This window comes from Petaurus breviceps, unplaced genomic scaffold (genome assembly GCF_028583685.1).
Source record: "Petaurus breviceps papuanus isolate PSGF00001 unplaced genomic scaffold, PetGlider_PUasm1.0 208, whole genome shotgun sequence".
Lineage (NCBI taxonomy): Eukaryota > Metazoa > Chordata > Mammalia > Diprotodontia > Petauridae > Petaurus > Petaurus breviceps.
The window spans coordinates 28,277,711-28,294,940 of NW_027185852.1; the positions used below are offsets into that span (position 1 = coordinate 28,277,711).

The following is a 17,230-nucleotide window of genomic DNA, read 5'->3' on the forward strand; positions in this document are numbered from 1 at the left end:
GAGAGAGAGAGAGAGAGAGAGAGAGAGAGAGAGAGAGAGAGAGAGAGCAGAGTACCACAATCCACAAAGTAGTAACAGTGGACAGTGACAAACCATACTGTGTTCAGTCAGAGCAGGTGACCAGCCTGGTAAGAGGATTCCAAAATGGGTCCCAATGGGATCAGTTGAATTTGATGTTACCTGGAAAAGGAAAATGGAAGACCCCAAAGAAGAGACATGAAAGCTGCCTCAAGTGTCTGGGGGTTATCACCTGGAAGAGGCATCAGCCTTGTTCTATTTGATCCCACGGAGCAGACTTAAGAGCGATGAGGGCAAGTTGAAAGAAGTAACTTGGGTTTGATCCCTTCCTTGCATTTGAAGCTGTCCTAAAGTAGAAGGGACTGCCTTGGGAGGGAGGGGGTCCCTCCTCACTGGAGGTCTTCAAGCAAGTCTGGATGCCCACTTCTCCCAGATGTGGCAGAAGGGATTCTTGTTTTGGTAAAGGATTACACTGAATGCTAACTTGAGATCTCTCCCATCTGAGACTCTGTGATCTTGGCCAACAATCCCCAAAGTGTTTAATGAAGCCTAGTCATCCTAAATGACAACTTTGGGAAAGAGGGGGGCCTGTGAATGTCTTGGGGATCAATGCCAAGGGAAATGGGAGCTGTGTATGGAGAAAAAATACCTACTCCCCTCCACTTCTTGTAAAATGAGATTAGACTTTGATATCTTCACTTCCAGTCCTAAGATTCTATAAAGAAGCTGCTCTTATCAGCTACATTTAGTCACTCCTACCTATAACTCAGACCTGCTCGATTCCATAGAGAAGAGCTCAGAAGGGGTGGTTAAGGATGCAGCTGAGGTCTCTGAACCTGTCAGTCATCATGGCCTAGCCCTTCAGTACTCTCTGTGCCCAAGACCTCAGACAACTCTATCACAGGAGTTGAGATATACCCAATGATTACCTAAACACAGGAATACTACCAAGGAAGCATCCATGCATTGGAACATCACTGCTCAGCCCCAACCCTTAACTCTTGCTTTTCCTCTTGCCAAGGCAATCAGCTCTTCAACCACAGCCTAAGGGCCACTTTAGAAAGTGAAAACCCAGAGGATAGGAGTCTCTGCTCTCAGTTCTTGTATGCAGGCATTCCCAGATGGGAAGGGGGCCTGTGTGCCCTTTCTAGGGCTAGTGGCAGCTTCAACACTTTCCCCTAGGAGTTCTAAGGATCTTTCTGCTTATCTCATTAAAGTTCGGCTTCTAAGGGTTGGGCAACACCACATGATTCAGCAAGGTCAGGGTCATCATGATCACCTTAATTCCTGGGGAGTATCATTGCAGGTATGATAATAACAACATAAATAATAACTCAAATTTCTACAAAGATTTGCAAAGTGTTTTCCTCTCAAAAACTCTCAAAGGTAGAAGTATGAGTATTTGTATCCTCATTATATAGATGAGTAGAGACTTGTCTAAGGATACAGAGAAGCCAATGGTGGAAACAGGCTCTCCCTTTTCTCCCATTTCACCCTTCCCCCCTCTCTTCTGTCTGTCTCTCTCCTCTTCCTGCTCCTCCCCCTCCTTTTACCCCCTCTTGTTTCCTCTCCTCTCTTATTCTCTCTCCTTCCCTCCCTCCCCTTTTCTTCTTCACTGCAATTGACCACTCAATTAATTGATAAATATTTAGTACCCACTATGTGGTAGGCACTGTGCAGCACTGGGGCCTTCGCCTCTGTGACCTCGAGTATCCTTGTCCCTAGCCTTACATTCTGAGTCTGTGCCCTTGATCCTGATTATTGACTTGACATTGAGATGAACCTGAGTAGTCCTATCTCTGCATGGTAGGTGGAAAGATGATGAGGCTTCATTTGACTTCAGGCTGTGCCAAGTACTAGCTTTGTGGTCTTGGGTGTAGTTCTTATTCCCAAGTCTTCATTTCCTCCTCTGTAGAATGGGAATACCAATCCTTGTCCTTTCTAACGCACATTTACCATGTGTTTTGGCACCATATAAATGACCTGCTCATTAATACTGCCTCAGACACCTTGTCAAAAATCATGCTTGCCCTTGTTCATGGTCCAAATAAAATGACAAGAGTCACTTTTGGTTATCTACTTGCTGGATTATCTGAAGTCAAATTCTCATTCTCTGAGTGTTTTTTTCTCAGCACCGTAGGACACCTCATGCCCAGTCTTACTCTAATATGCACATAAGGACCCCAGGTTTATTATTACATTGTTAATAACCATTCAAGTCAAAAAAAATTTAGGAAGGCAAATCTCCCCTTACCCTTAATCCCTTCTCAGTCCCCAAATCACAAAATCCATTTCAAAACAACAGAAAAAAGAAGAAACAATCAATTCTGTATTGTTTGTATATGTTTACTTGAATCGTTGGCTGTTAAGTGAAGAGACTTTCCAACTGGGACACAGTATCCATCCCTAGGACCAGCAGAACTAGTGGAATGGTCTTAGGTACAGATGAATTCCATTCTTAGACCTGAGAACTAAGTGGGGCATTGGGATTGGAGGCTTCTCTGGATCTGGCAACAGCTCAAAACGGAGAAGAGTTAGGGCCAGTCCCATCTTCAGCTCCAGCATGGCAAACTGCTGCCCAATGCAATTCCTGGGAAGGAAAGGGGAGAAATTGAAGCTTGGGTAAGTTTTGTTTCATTTTCCTCTTGAAGCATATTGATGCTAAAACCTTAGGTCCTTGAATAAAAAGACTGAAACATATGTCCATGATTCAAAGAATGGTCTTAGAGATGTCTAATTCAACCCCTTTATTTTACAAAGAAATATATTGAGGTGAGAAAGTGGAATTGACTTGTCTAAGGACACTTTGGTCCTAAATAGCAGCTGTGATAGTATGATATCCTGTTATAGTAATTTGCTCATTTTAAGTATAGGGCAATACAATGACCTTTCAGGTACACACAGTTTCCTCCCCCTCTGCTTAAAGGAGTTTGTATTAGAGAAAAAATTAGAAATATCATGAGAGTCACTCTGTGCTTCCTGTAAGGGAAAAAAGTTAGATATTTTGGTAGAGATGTGGCTCTCTGCCTTAACTTACTGAATATTTCTTTCTTTCTAACCTATGATCTCTGTTACCAGAAACAATTGGGTAAAAAAGCAGAGGAGTATCTCACAAGTATTGGTTAATAGACAAGCACTGGGAGGGGAAGTTGAGGAAAGAAAAGACCCTGTTTTAGAATTTCCCTTGGTCTTTGAACAGATGACTTTGGCCGGAACCTTTTGCTCTATGATTACTATAGACCTGATGGCCCTCCTTCATCTCCTTCCCTGCCACAACTTAGTTCTATTTTCTTTTTCTTCCTTTGCAGTGGTCCTACGCAACTATGCTGCTGATCTTTCAGGCTCAGCCCTCAAGGTACCTATTTGTTCCTTTCAACGGTCTTTCCCTTCATGTCTCTCTCCATGGTCCTGAATTAGAACCTCCTTTTACACACAATTCTTGGGGTATGCCCAAATATCCTTCACCCAATCGGAACGGACTTCCTGTGTCACTTAATTAGAAATGTCTTTGATTAATTCAAGGAGGTTTTGAGGCCTTATACACATGATGAACAATTGGGAAGTGTTTCCACCTGCCTACAAAATCCCAAACAAGTAGTCATATAGTCTTTCACTCATTTGGGAAGAACCACCACCTCCCTAGGCAGTTTTTTCTCCTTTGGGACAACTCTATTGGTTAGGGGAGTTTTTCCTTTTAACAAATCTAGATATGCTTTTTTTGTTTTGAAGCAATGGGGCTAAGTGAGGCTAAGCCCAGGGTCACATAGCTAGTAAGTGTCTGAGGCTGGATTTGAACTCAGGTACTCCTGACTCCAGGGCTAGTGTTCTATTCACTGAGACACCCACCTCCCCCTAGGTATCCCTTTTTGGAACTTGACCTATCCATACCAAGCCTAGTTCTGCTGTCTCAAACTAAGCAGATGTTTAGGAACATCTAATTCTTCTTCCCTATGATATCCCTTCTAATACATGAAGAAAACCATCATGTACATGTGCCCCCAAATGATCAAAAAATATTGAATACCCCAGGTTAAACACAATGTAGGCCCTTCAACTGCTTTACATACTGTAAGCATGACCATGATTCCAAGCCCAATGTTCTATCTACTTCACCACCTAGCTGCCCTTTGAAGTGACCAGTGGTCTCTTAATAGGCAAAATTGAGAGCTTTTTCTCAATCCCATTCCTCCTTGATCTCCCTGTAGCATTTGACAGTGTTAATCACCCTTTCCTTCTGGATATTCACTCTCTCTAGGTTTTCATGACACTGCTCTCTCCTTGTTCTCTTCTGATTTCTACAACTGCTTTTTCTCAGTCTCTTGCTAGTTCAGCATTCAGGTCATGCTCTCTAATCGTGGATATTCCCCAGAAATCTGTCCTGGTCCCCCTCCTCTTTTCACTCTAAATCATCCCACTCGTTGATGTCACATGGGCTGAATTGTCTTCTCTTTGCAAATGATTCCTGGATCTTGATTTTTAGCCCTAACTTCTCTCCTGAGCTAGTCATGGAGCTCCAGCTGGCTCTTGGATATCTATCTACTGAATGTAGTGGATGTCTTGTAGCTCTCAAGTTGAAATGTCCCAAACCATCTTTTCTCCCCAAACCTCTTGTTATCCCAACTTAATGTAATTATGATTATTAACCACAGCTAGCACTTATGTAGTACTTTAAGATATGTTCTCTTATTTAATCCTTACAACATCCTCATGGTCCAGGCCTTATTATCTCCATTTTATAGATGAGAAGACAAGAGCTGAGAAACTGAGTGACTTATCCAGGGTCCATGGCTAAGTGAGTGACTGAGGCAGGATTCCAGACTCCATCCACTTATCTACACTGCTATGAGTGTTGGAGGCCCACAACCCAGGTGTCATCCTCAACTTCTCACTCTCACTCACAGCAGATCTCCAATGCATCCACAACTTGTTGTTTTGACATTCTCAGCATTACCTGAATACATTTTCTGCTCTGTCCTCCCTTCCTGGTTCAGGCCTTCATCACCTCTCACCTGAATGATTAAATAGCCTTATGGTTGGTGGCCTGGTCTCAAGTCTCTCTTTACTCTAATCCATTCTCCCCTGAATTGTTAAAGTGATTTTTCTAAAGCATGGGTCTGATCATGTTACCTCCCTGCTGAGTAAGCATTAGTGGCTTCCTAGCAACTACAATATCAATATCAAATCCTTTCTTTTTTTGGTTTTTAAAGCTCTTCATATCCTCATCCTTTTCTACCTTCTAGCTCCTTATACCTTACCTATTCTGGAGGATCTTGCTACAATGGATTCCTTATACTTCCTCAAATGTGATACTCTATCTTCCATCTCCATGCTTAAGCACTGATTACACCATCTTCCTTCCCCACCTAGAATTTGCTGTCCTCTTCCCTCTGCCTATTATTTTCCCTTCCTTCTAGTCTCAGCTTACATCTCACCTTCTGCAGGAGGCCTTCCCTGGTTCCCCCAGCTGCTAATATTTTAAGATTACTTTCTGTGTGTCTCTACTTATCTTACATGGTCCTAGATATTAATATGTTTTCTCCATTGGAATGTGAGTTTCTGGAAGGCAGAGACTGTTTTTTTTTGTTTTGCCTTTATTTTTATCCCAGATGCTTAACACAGTGCTTGGCATATAGTAAGCTCTTAATAAATGCTTGCTTACTGGTAGATTGATTGGCTGAGGGACTCCTATGCTGACTTCCCCTATAGAATTTTAGTCCATGAGATCCTACCTTATTTTCCCAAACCTTTTGAAATCTAGGTTACATTTCAGACTATGTCTTGCTTTTCTTTCCTTTATTACAATTTCTAACAGGGCATGGTCAATCCTCCTTAAGATTCCTGTCATTTCCACCACATCCCAGTTTGTCTTTGTTAATGAGAATCAGAAACAGATGATGACTTCTTTTTTTTTTCTTTTTTGGAGGGGTAAGGCAGGGCAATGGGTGTTAAGTGGCTTGCCCAAGGTCACACGGCTAGTAAGTGTTAAGTGTCTGAGGCCGGATTTGAACTCAGATCTTCCTGATTCCAGGGCTGGTGCTCTATTCACTGCACCACCTAGTTGCCCCAGATGACAACTTCTAATCACTGACTTGTTCACTGTGCAAAGGATCAAATTTCCCTTCAAACAAGCCAAGAAGTTATGGTCTACTCTCCTTTGGGCAAGGAAAGATACCATATGTCCAGATAATGGACATTTCCTATCACTACTATCCCAGACTACCATGATAATAATATAACCCATTGTAATGAATTGTAACCCATTTCTTGAACTCCACATGGATTTTCTCTTTATATCTAGGTGGTATTTAGCACAGACTCCACAAACCAACAAACTTGTTGGGTTTCTCCCAAATGCTCTCCATTATGTTATCCCCTTTGCTTTCTAAATTTCATCACAGCAATATAACTTCTTAATTTGAAATGCTATTATATCCCCTGCCTTTTGTCTGTTCTGTTTATTGTAAATTTTAAAAAGCCCTATATCCATCATTTATCCTATTCCACCAAGTGTCAGTGATACTTTTGACATCCCACTAAATATCAGGGATGCAGATGAGATCCTCTGACTTTGAATCCTTTGTTCTTTTTTTGACACCTCACGCCTCTCTTAATGCCAAGCCTGATTAGTACCTTTGGCTCCTACAGAGGCTCCATTCATCTAGTTGACTTCCTCACTCACCAACCCTGGGATGTGCTCTCTTAGTCATTTTTCTCGGAGTAGTGACAGGTCCTACTGCTCTATTTCTATGCTTTCTGAGTTCCCCTTGTGACCAGTGGCACATAGCATTCTTCAAGATAGATGAGTAAGGCTAGTGGTTAGGTTGTGGTAAGTGAACCAAATAATCCCCTTTATAAATACCTTCAGTCTCTGTCTATTGCTTTTAGGATAAGATGCACATGCCTTACTCAGACATTTAAGGCCTTCCATAGTCTGATTCCAACCTAACTTTCATTTCATATTGCTCATCTCCATATGCTCTGTGTTTGAAACTAACTGTATGATGAACTATTGCTTGAATTTGAAATTCTGTTATCTCTATATCGGATTTAACTCCTGAACCAACCAATTATGGTCATAACTTCATCCAACAAAAGAGAACCCAAGTGGGGAGAAGGCTGAGGGGAGGAAGTGGTTTCCAAATAAAAATTTTTGGTCATTTTCACTATGGTACCCGATACAATTACTTAGTGCATCCTCACCTAGGTCCAGCTGAGAATGGTAAGAAGGCATAGGAGTGTCTCTTCATGGAATTCTCTTGGGAGAACCTTTGGGGGTCAAAGACCTGCAATGAGACCCCCCACACTATAATGAATACATTTCTTGGGTTTTAAAAAAATTGCTCACAAGTTGGCCCTAGGTAATTAAACATTCAAGACTTTATCTCAAATTTAGCTCTTTGCATTGAACTCAAATTGAAAAAAAAAAGGCACTTTGGCACTAACCAGGCTATGTTCTTTTCTAAATAAACAGATCAGATCTGAACTTTGCTATTGATGTTCTGTAAGACAAACACTTTTCTCTTCATGTCACAATCAGATCTTTGATACTAATAGACTATAGTTGGACTCCATTAAAAGAAGGAAAGAAAAGAGGTACTTATTTGGTTAATTTTGAGTTTAGATGAACAAGACAAAAATCCAGGCAAAAGAGGACTTTTATGGTCCTGAGTAGCTGGCTTGGAGGGCTGAACTCTGTTACATCCTTGGACTCCTAGTTTTTGTTGTAGTCTGTGCAGCCCCAAGTCTCCCCTGGGCCATTTTCAGGGATGGAAGGTCATGCTGGGTACAGTTTCTCCTGGCCATCCCCTGGCCATACTCACTGTCTAGAGCTTCTGATGGGTCTACTTTGTAATCTAGCATTGCCAATACTTGAAGGAGCCTGGGCTTCATCAATGGAGGCCCTCTCTCTGTCAGTAGAGATCGCAGTCCCTCTATATGTTCCAAGATAGGCCTTCTTCATAAATTTCTATGACTGAGACTTTCCAACTATCCATCACAAAAGCAAACCTCTGGGTGACCAACCTCTCTGGACTTAGCTTGACTGATCCTTGGAAGTCAAGCAGATACTACACTGTCCATCTATTAGCCCATACTCAGAACCTTCGAGGAGGTGGGGAATGATCTTCTAGAGCAGTGGTATCAAACTCAAATGGAAATGGGGGCCATTAAACCATACATAAGGATCTCTGCAGGCCAAATATTGGCTTAGAAAACCATTAACATTATTTATTTATTTTGTTCAATATTTTCCAGTCCAGTCACACATTTTAGGAGGGAGGATCCGAGGTTCAGAAAGATTAGGTAGGCTGCACAATGCAATATTTAAGAAGCAGAGGCAGGGTGGGAGTCAAGGCCTTCAGGTCATTTAGCACTGTTGGGAAAGAGCAATATGTATTTGAGTATCTGCCAGAGTGAGTTTGGATGTGATTGCTTCTGTGAAACATTTGGGTTAGAATTTAAATTGGTTTGGGCTCACTCAAGATTGTGGCCCATGGGTCACATGTTTGATGTCTCCTTTCTAGAGGGTTTTCACTTCTGGTAGAACCTTAGAGATCCCCGGATCACCACCTTCCACAAAGGAGACATTAGAAGACTTTAGTGAAAGATCTAAGTAATGGTCCTTCCACTCTATCCCCCTGTTCCCCACAAAAAACCTAACCTAATGCTACCAATTCCAGGCTATTGAAATAAAAGTGTTTTATTTCTCCCTTAAATTTTCTTCCACTGTTATCTTCCTAAGAAAGACTTGTCATGGTGTGGAGATGATCCTGGCTGGGGCAGGGGAGGGGGGGTGGTTTGAAGGCTCTCCTAGAGGAGAAACAACTTGCTAGACCTTACTAATCTGGACCAGCTTTGAGCCTAGGGTCAAGCACATAAATCAGGCTCTATGCTCTGAAAACCTCCCTTCTTAGGGAGAAGTTCATCATCAGAGAAGTGATTGGAGGTGATAAGTTTTCTCAGCCTCAGCAACTTATCAAGAACATTTGCTAGAGATGGGCATGGACTGGACTATGATAGGTAGAAAATACATGTTCCTTCAAGGAATGAATGAAGGAAGGATGGAATGATTGGAGCTAATGGTCTCTTCGTGTTAAATGAGGGAGGACCTACATCAGTGAAAATTACTTTGGCACTTGAAGTAACTTAATTCATTGGATACTTGACTCTTAGACTTAGAGCTGAAAGGTTCCCAAGAGACTTTCCAGTCCAGTTACACATTTTAGGAGGGAGGATCCGAGGTTCAGAAAGTGTGATTGTTTCTGTGAAACATTTGGGTTAGAATGAGTCATACCTGAGGCTTTTCCCAGACAGCAGGGTTGTGATGGAGAGCCCAGATGTTGAGGACAACTATCATACCTAGACAGGGAGGGAGGGAGAGGGGACACACACACACACACACACACACACAACGAGAGAGAGAGAGAGAGAGAGAGAGAGAGAGAGAGAGAGAGAGAGAGAGAGAGAGAGAGAGAGATATTCATTCCATATATTTCCCTCCCCCTTCAAAGCACCCTTCCTCTCCTGTACTTTCCTAGAGCTCCTTTTCTGGACCCTTCTTTTCCCTCTTCGCATTGTACCTTGCATAACAGGTACCTCTGAACATTTTGTACTCTCCCAATTAGGAGGTATGGCTGCATTATACCCTCATTATTTTATAGCTGATTCATGTATTTCAGAAGTACTTCCTGGACATTACTGCATAATTCCCTTATCTTCTCCTGATCTTCAACATTTTCCTTTTTTTGTAACCCCAACATGGCACAACTGGGTGCTTAGGTTAGTTGACTGACTGATATGGTGAGCTCCACAAGGCTCCACGGAAGGACAAATTCAACAGGATTTTAGGAGTGGCTTAAAAGGCACCATATAAATCTGGAGAAGTGAAGTCTCAGGGGAAAACAAGATCACTGTCCCCATGTATCTGAAGGCCTGGATTAGCTGGTCTTGGTTTGACCCCACAGGACAGAAATAATGTCTAGGAACTATGGAGAGGCAAACTTTAGCTTGATATAAGGAAAAATTCCTAACAATTAGAGCTCTCCAAAATTAAATTAGGCTGTCTGTGGCATAGTTAATTTCCCATCTCTGGTAGTGTTCAAGTAAAAGATGGATGAATACTTCTCAAGATCGAAGAAAATGCAGATTCTTATATCCATGTTGGACTGGATGATGTTTAAAGTACCTTCTGACTCATATTACATAAAGTCTAACTTTTCTTCTTTGTAAGAGCCCTTTCAATACTTGAAGTTGTCTCTATATGTCTTTCTTGTTCTGTTTCTATAAGGTGTATTTTAAAACTCAATCATTCTGTATTAAGTTCCCACTATGAACCCAATATTAGGAATTTAGCATTATTTCCTAGCTCCTTCATGAACCAAAAGGCTCCTTAGTTCTGATCCCTGGGGCAATGAATTCTAGAGGGAACTGATTATGTTGGGCAGGCAGACGGATACCTGTGGGTAAGGAACGTCCATCTGGGAAGGTGATAGGTTTGCTAAGCTCCCTAGCTATGGTGATGCAAGGTGGGTAGAGGCGGAGGGCTTCCTTGATGCACATGGTGCTGTAGGACATCTGGTCCAGGTGGTCCCTGTGAGGAAACATAGACAAGAAAGAGATGGAAAGATAAGGGTTTTTAGCTAGGGTCTCCATCAGATCTATAAGGACCACTGGGATTTTGGAGTTCTACCTCTTAGAAGGCAGGTAGGTTCAGTGAGGAGTGGTGGACTTGGAATCAGAGGAATTCAGTTAAAATCCAGCTCTTTTAATTACCAGCTGTGTGACTTTGGACAAATCACTCAATCAAAGGAGGGGACTAGGGATTTGATTTCCCCTAAGGTTCCTTCCAGCTCCATATGTGTGATATAATAATCCATCTCAAGTTGGCAATGGATGAAAGATATCAGATCAATTTAGGCTATGATATGCCTAATATTCACCCCATATGGGATGCTGAGGCAAGCAAGATTGAAAAACCAGACCATTTCCTAGCCCTTTGAAACCCAGCAATTGGGTTAGAGCTTTGTCATTGGGCTTGTGTATTTCCAATTTTCATTAAAGGGTACCCTGGTCATTAAAATAACTGGATTTGGGGCAAAAAGGCCTGAATTCAATTCTGGCCTCTGCTTCTAACAGCAAGCAACTTCTATTCTCTGAATCTCAGTTCCTTTATCAGAAAAATAGTTACAATAATTTTTGCATTTCCTCCCTCACAGGTTATTATAAGGAAAATGTCTAAATTAGCACCATAAAAATGGGAGTTCTCATTTGAAATAAGCAAAAAAAAAGACCACATTCCAAAGCTAAACTAATTTTGAATTACTCTTATTATTAAGAATATAAATCATAGAATGTATTATTAAAGTGATAATTACTAAAAATCTAGAAGCAGCAATGTGGTCTTATGGAAGGAGTGCTGAACTTGGAGTCAAGAGATGACTGGGTTCAAGTCCCACTCCTGATACTTATGTATGTATGATCACAGGAAAGTCAGAGAATCTTTTAATGTCTCAACTTCCCCATTTGTGAAATGGGATAATAATGGCACCTACCTCACAGCACTGATATCAGGTAAGATATGTAAAGCTCATTGCAAACCTTATAGTGCTACTAGCTCAGAACCCATGGGCAAGATCCTGTGCCTCAGTCTCAGTTTTCTCACCTATAAAATAGGAATGATGATGATGATGATGATGATATCTGCTACATCACAGGTTTGCGGTAAAAGTCAGATGAGATAACATAAGAGTGTTGCTTTGCAAAACTGAATGAGTGCTTTGAATGACAGTGTGACCAAAAGGCCAGATAGCATCATCAGGCTGAGGCCATGCCAGTTCAGTCTTGTTTCTTTCTCTTCCTTTTTTGGCAGGGTTACAAGAGTCAAGTAGATTAGGAGAATGCTCTAAATAGAGTTTGTCTAGAGGTTAGCATATCAATTCACAAAGGCTCTCTTGCTATTTTGTGCACAAGATGGAGAGATGCAGGCTATACAATAGAAGGACCAGGCAGGAAAGTGGTGAATAGAATGCTGGACTGAAAGGCAGGAAGAATTGAATCTGAATCCCAACTCAGACACTCAAGAGGGAGGTACCTTACAGAAAGTCTTTTAGCCTCTATAAGCCTCAGTGTCCTTATCTGTAAAATGGGGATAATGATAGCACCCACATCACACAGTTGTTATGAGAGCAAAATGAGATCATATACGTAAAGTGCTTTGGAAAACTTGCTAGGCATCATCATCATCATCACCATCATCATCACCATCATCATCACCATCATCATCACCATCATCATCACCATCACCACCATCATCATCACCATCACCATCATCATCATCACATTATCATCACCACCACCATCATCACCATCATCGTCACCATCATCACCATCATCATCACCATCACCATCATCATCATCATCACCATCACCATCACCATCACCATCACCATCACCATCGTCATCACCATCATCACCATCACCATCACCATCACCATCACATCATCATCATCACATTATCATCATCACCACCACCATCATCATCACCATCACCATCATCATCATCATCATCCTCACCATCATCATCATCATCATCAGGAATTGGTTGAATAGATGGACCCAAAGAACAGTAATTGATGGCTTCTTATATTACCAGTCCGTCTCAGGTATCTGTGTGTTATCCTCTCACATATACAACTTTTATCCATAACTTTGGTAAATGGGCATAGATGGACTCTATCTCATTTGTAGTTGACACAGAACTAGGGAGTCTGTCTAATGCACTGAAGGACCAAGTCAGAATTCATAAAGATAGGCTAGAACACTGGGATGAATGTAAGAAGATTACAACAATCAGGGGTAAATATAAAAACTTATGCTTCAGAACAAAAAAAATCAACCTTTAAAGTTCAAGATAGGAAAAACCTGACTAGAGAGCAGTTGCCAGAAAATGATCTGGGGTGTTGTAATAAGAATGTAAATTTTAAAGATCTTCCCTGCCCCTAGGCTAATGTGCACCTGAAGCCTGGGGTGGGGGAGGCTTGTTTTTCAGTAGATACTTCTTGATTGTCCAGTGAGTCAATAAGGTTGTTACATTCTCTGAGCCAGGAGAAGGTTATATAAGCCCTGATGTGTAGCTTTGTTTTGGGACTCACTTTGAGAAGTGTTCTGTGATTTGATATGAATTCTGAGAAGCCGTTGTTGAGAGTCCCCCGGCTTTGAAAAACCCAGAATGTGGAAACCCAGATGTTGACTGGGTATGGATGTAATGGTTGGACAGTTTGGAAATCTGTCTACTTGATGTTTCTGTCTTGATAATTATGCCTGTATACTTTGAGGTTCAGGGTGCTGACCTTTTCTCCTGAACAAGGTAAACGATATATGTCTGACTGATTAAAGCAAGCTTGTTAACCCATTTTGAGTTGCTTTCCTTTAACAAAGCAGATCCAAGAACCTGTGTGAGCAGGCACCCTGGGGACACTGGGGTGCTTGCTGCAACAGGTGTTCAGTTTCAGCAAACTCATATGGGTCAATTGGGTGACAGGGCAGTTAAGAAAGCTATTACAGTTGTAAAGGTGAGCTTGATTGAATAAATTAATCACCCCATCCTGCTTAATGTAACTAACAGATACTCTACAACCTGATGTCTTCCATCAGGTGAGACCACCTTTATTCAATGAACCAATCAATCAAAAGCATTAAACTAGGTGCAAAACATTCTTGATCAACTTAGGAAAAACAAAGTCATTGGATGAAATGAAATAACATACACAGGAAACATGTTGGGATTGGGTAAAAAGACTTGGTCAAGCCTGTAGAGTATATATAAGGTAGCAAGAAGTTTAGAACTCAGTATTCCAGTGGTGGGATCAAGAGCCACTGGGATCAGTGAAGGAGGAAGTCACATCACCAAGAAATACTTTTATAGGGGAGGAAAACACGTCCCTATCTTCTTGACTTCCTTTGCCATGATGAGAGTATCATCATGTGACTTTTGAAGTGCTAGAGGACTTGAAGTTTTCATTACTGTACACTGTCATCACTATACACTACATTGTACCAAGGTTGTACTTGGAACAACCTGGTGGTACTGTTTGCATTGAGAGCCAAAGACAAACTAGAGAAGAGAAGGGGGAAGGGAGCAAGCATTTATATAGTGCCTACTCTGTTGCAGAAACTGTGTTAAGTACTTTTTACAAAACTAAAACATACCAAGGGACCTTGGTTTGAAGAAAGAAGGATAAGTGATGGGCAGCCATGGTGCCCGAGGAGGGAAACAAACAGCAAAGAACCCAGGAATTAGGATTAAGTGTTTGATGTTCTTACCAGGTAATGGTGTCCCCAAGTTTTAGGATATTTCTGATCTCTTCTCGGCATAGGTGTTGATGATCCGGGTTCATGGCCATACAGTAGAAGAGCCAGGAAAGGCTAGAGGCTGTGGTGTCATGGCCACCAAACACAAATGTGTTAAGCTCAGCCTCCAGCTCCTCATCTGATAAACCTTCTCCATTTTCACCCTGAAAAAAGGATAGAAGTATTTCTTTATCCAAATTCAATTTTTAAATGATATTTTCAATTGGCAAAATATAAGAGTGACTGTGGTAGAAAGTAATTCAATCCATAAGGGGTTCTGATTTCAAACATCATTCATAGACATCCGTTGATGACATTCATAGAGCCTCCCCTCCCCCAATGACAACTTTCTCTTTGAATTCCCAGAGCACTGTGTTTTCATGTCCCTAATGGATTTCTCAAGTGACATTGTACATCACATTCATCTATGTTTGTTTCATATCCCCACTAGACAGTGATTTCCATAAGACCAGGCATCATGTCTTGACTACTTTTTTTTGTCTGTCCCAGTGGCTACCATATTCTTCAGCATGAATAGGTACTTAATAAATAGTTTAAATGACTTAATCACATAGTCTAAATTATAGAATTCCACCTTCTCATCAAAATGAAGAGTTGGGGGCTAATTAGTCCTTTCAGTTGACTGAACTTCTCTGACAATTTCATTTAATCTAATTCATTGGTTATTTCAATCAAACAACCAATTTACTTGTCTTTCCATATGTCCTGATTTTCCAGTAAAATGTACATTCCTTGAAGTCAGGGATTATTATCATTTTTGTCTTTGGGTCCCCAGCACTTAGAATTGTGTCAGGCATAAGGTAAGTGCCTAATAAGTGGTGGTTCCACTGAATTGAATGGAATCAAAGTGTTGGGTTGGTTTGCTCAGATATTTGGCAGACTTACTTTGGCACCGAGAAGAACATCCAGAAAATCCAGGTACTTCTTCTTTTGGATCTTGTCCTGTTCACTATCATTCTTGAGGGCTTCCCTCCTTTCTTGGATGATTTGGGCTGGGGGAAAGTTCAAAATATTTTCCTCTTAGCATGAAGAACATGAACTAATTATTGTCACTGATTCTGCAGAGAGTTGTCTCTGGGACTGGCAGTTCACTTTGGGTCTCATTTGACTTCACTATGTTTGGAGTTGACAGTTTGAGGTGACAGTTTCAATCTACCTCTATACAGCTTCCACTTACTGTCCCTTGTTTTGCTCCCAGGGCTAAGCAAATTAATTCTTCAATTTAGCTATTTTGTTTCCTCTAGGTCTTCTCCGGACTAAATAGCCCTAGTGATCCACTGAAAAATGACAGCCAGAAATCTGCAAAATACTGTAGATTTGACCTGTCAAGAATATTGTGGCATATCTTCTCCTTATTCCTAGAACTTTATTTCTTGTACTTTTTTGTATGAGGCAAATAGAGTTAAATGACTTGCCTAGGGTCACATACCTAGTAAGTGTCTGAGGCTGGATTTGAACTCAGATCCTCCTCAGTCCAGGACCAGTCCTCTATCCATTGCACCACCTAGCTGCACTGAAACTATATTTCTCTTAATGTAGCCTATAATAGCATTATATTCCTTCCCTCTGATATTGTTGGTTCATATTAACATGTGGTTTAACTGGAAACCTCAAATCTTTTTCAAAGAAACTGCTTTCTAACCATGTTTCCCCAATCTTGTACTTATGAAATTGACATTTTTAACTTGAGTGTAATCTTTTAAATTTATCCTTATCAAATACATATTATAGGGGTGTCTAGGTGGTGCAGTGAATAGAGCACCAGCCCTGGAGTCAGAAGGACTTGAGTTCAAATCCGGCCTCAGGCACTTAATACTTATTAGCTTTGTGACCTTGGGTAAGTCACTTAACCCCAATTGCTCTGCCTTCCCTCCTCCAAAAAGCAAACAAACAAACAAACAAACAAAAACTTAACTAAACTAAAAGCATTATGGAAGTACTTAATAAACATAAAATTATTTTAAAAATACATATTATAATATTTGACCTAATATCTTATTTGAAGGCTGATTTTGCTCCAATTCAATTCAATTCCAGCACTAGAGACCCAAAAATATGTCTCTTACACCTGGAATGCTCTCCCTCCTCTCCTCTGCCCTTGGAATCCCTAGCTCCTGTAGGAGTCCCAAAGCTCAACTCCTCCCAAAGGTTTGTTCTTATATTCCCCAAAGGTTAGCCCTTTCTCCAAATTTCTTTGCCTATATTTTGTATTTATTTATCAATGTGTTTGTTTTATCTCCAAGGTAATATGTAAGCTCTACAAGGTCAGATGTTGTTTCATTCCTTTCTTTGGGTCCACAGAGCTAATCAGAGTTCTTGGTACATGGTGGGTGATTAATTTATTTTTTGTTGAATTGAATTGAATTGAGTATCCCAGCCAACAGGAGTCAGTGAACTAAACAGCATGCAGAGGTAGCCCAGGGTGCAGGAAATACCTGGGTGCTGATGTGCTATTTGGCAGGCAGCCTGAAATTCTTGCCCCTGAGAGCTCCACCTGTAAATCAAGTCATGGTGATGGAGGTAGCTGTGTAGGCGGTGGAAGATGAGCTCTGAGAGTTTGGTCACAGTTGAGAGGTAGTTGGTAGAGAAGCTACAAGAGGAAGTACAATGCATTATCAGGGGTTAGGGTGCTGGTCAATAGGCCTCTCCCTCTGTATCCCTCATTACTGACCTTTCTGTTTGGGAGCCAGTCTGGACGTTGAAGGCACATTTCATGATATTGTCCAAGGTCATCAGGCGGATGGACTCACAAATTTCCACAGAACTGTCCTGGTTGCTGAGCTTCCCCCATGTGTCCTGGGACAGGAGAGTAAAATCAACGTCATCGCTGCCTTCCAAGAATCTT

The 17,230-nt window shown here is 41.2% G+C and overlaps 1 protein-coding gene across 2 annotated transcripts in view; it reads right to left on the reverse strand.

Annotated features, from left to right (window-relative positions):
* Positions 1–2,343: 2,343 nt before the first annotated feature.
* The window catches only part of LOC138165370 (cytochrome P450 4X1-like), a 36,973-nt gene continuing 22,086 nt past the window's right edge, over positions 2,344–17,230 (reverse strand). The window contains exons 5-12 of one of the 2 annotated variants that reach the window (XM_069093633.1): positions 17,057–17,181; positions 16,821–16,975; positions 15,271–15,377; positions 14,338–14,528; positions 10,473–10,606; positions 9,311–9,375; positions 7,219–7,301; positions 2,344–2,608 (exon numbers count right to left, since the gene is read on the reverse strand). In XM_069093633.1, the coding sequence (XP_068949734.1) occupies positions 2,440–2,608; positions 7,219–7,301; positions 9,311–9,375; positions 10,473–10,606; positions 14,338–14,528; positions 15,271–15,377; positions 16,821–16,975; positions 17,057–17,181 (1,029 nt within the window). In that variant the 3' untranslated portion in view covers positions 2,344–2,439. Of the gene's footprint in view, positions 2,609–7,218; positions 7,302–8,208; positions 8,390–9,310; positions 9,376–10,472; positions 10,607–14,337; positions 14,529–15,270; positions 15,378–16,820; positions 16,976–17,056; positions 17,182–17,230 lie in introns of those variants that run through there. The other variant, XM_069093634.1, reaches the window with a different exon arrangement.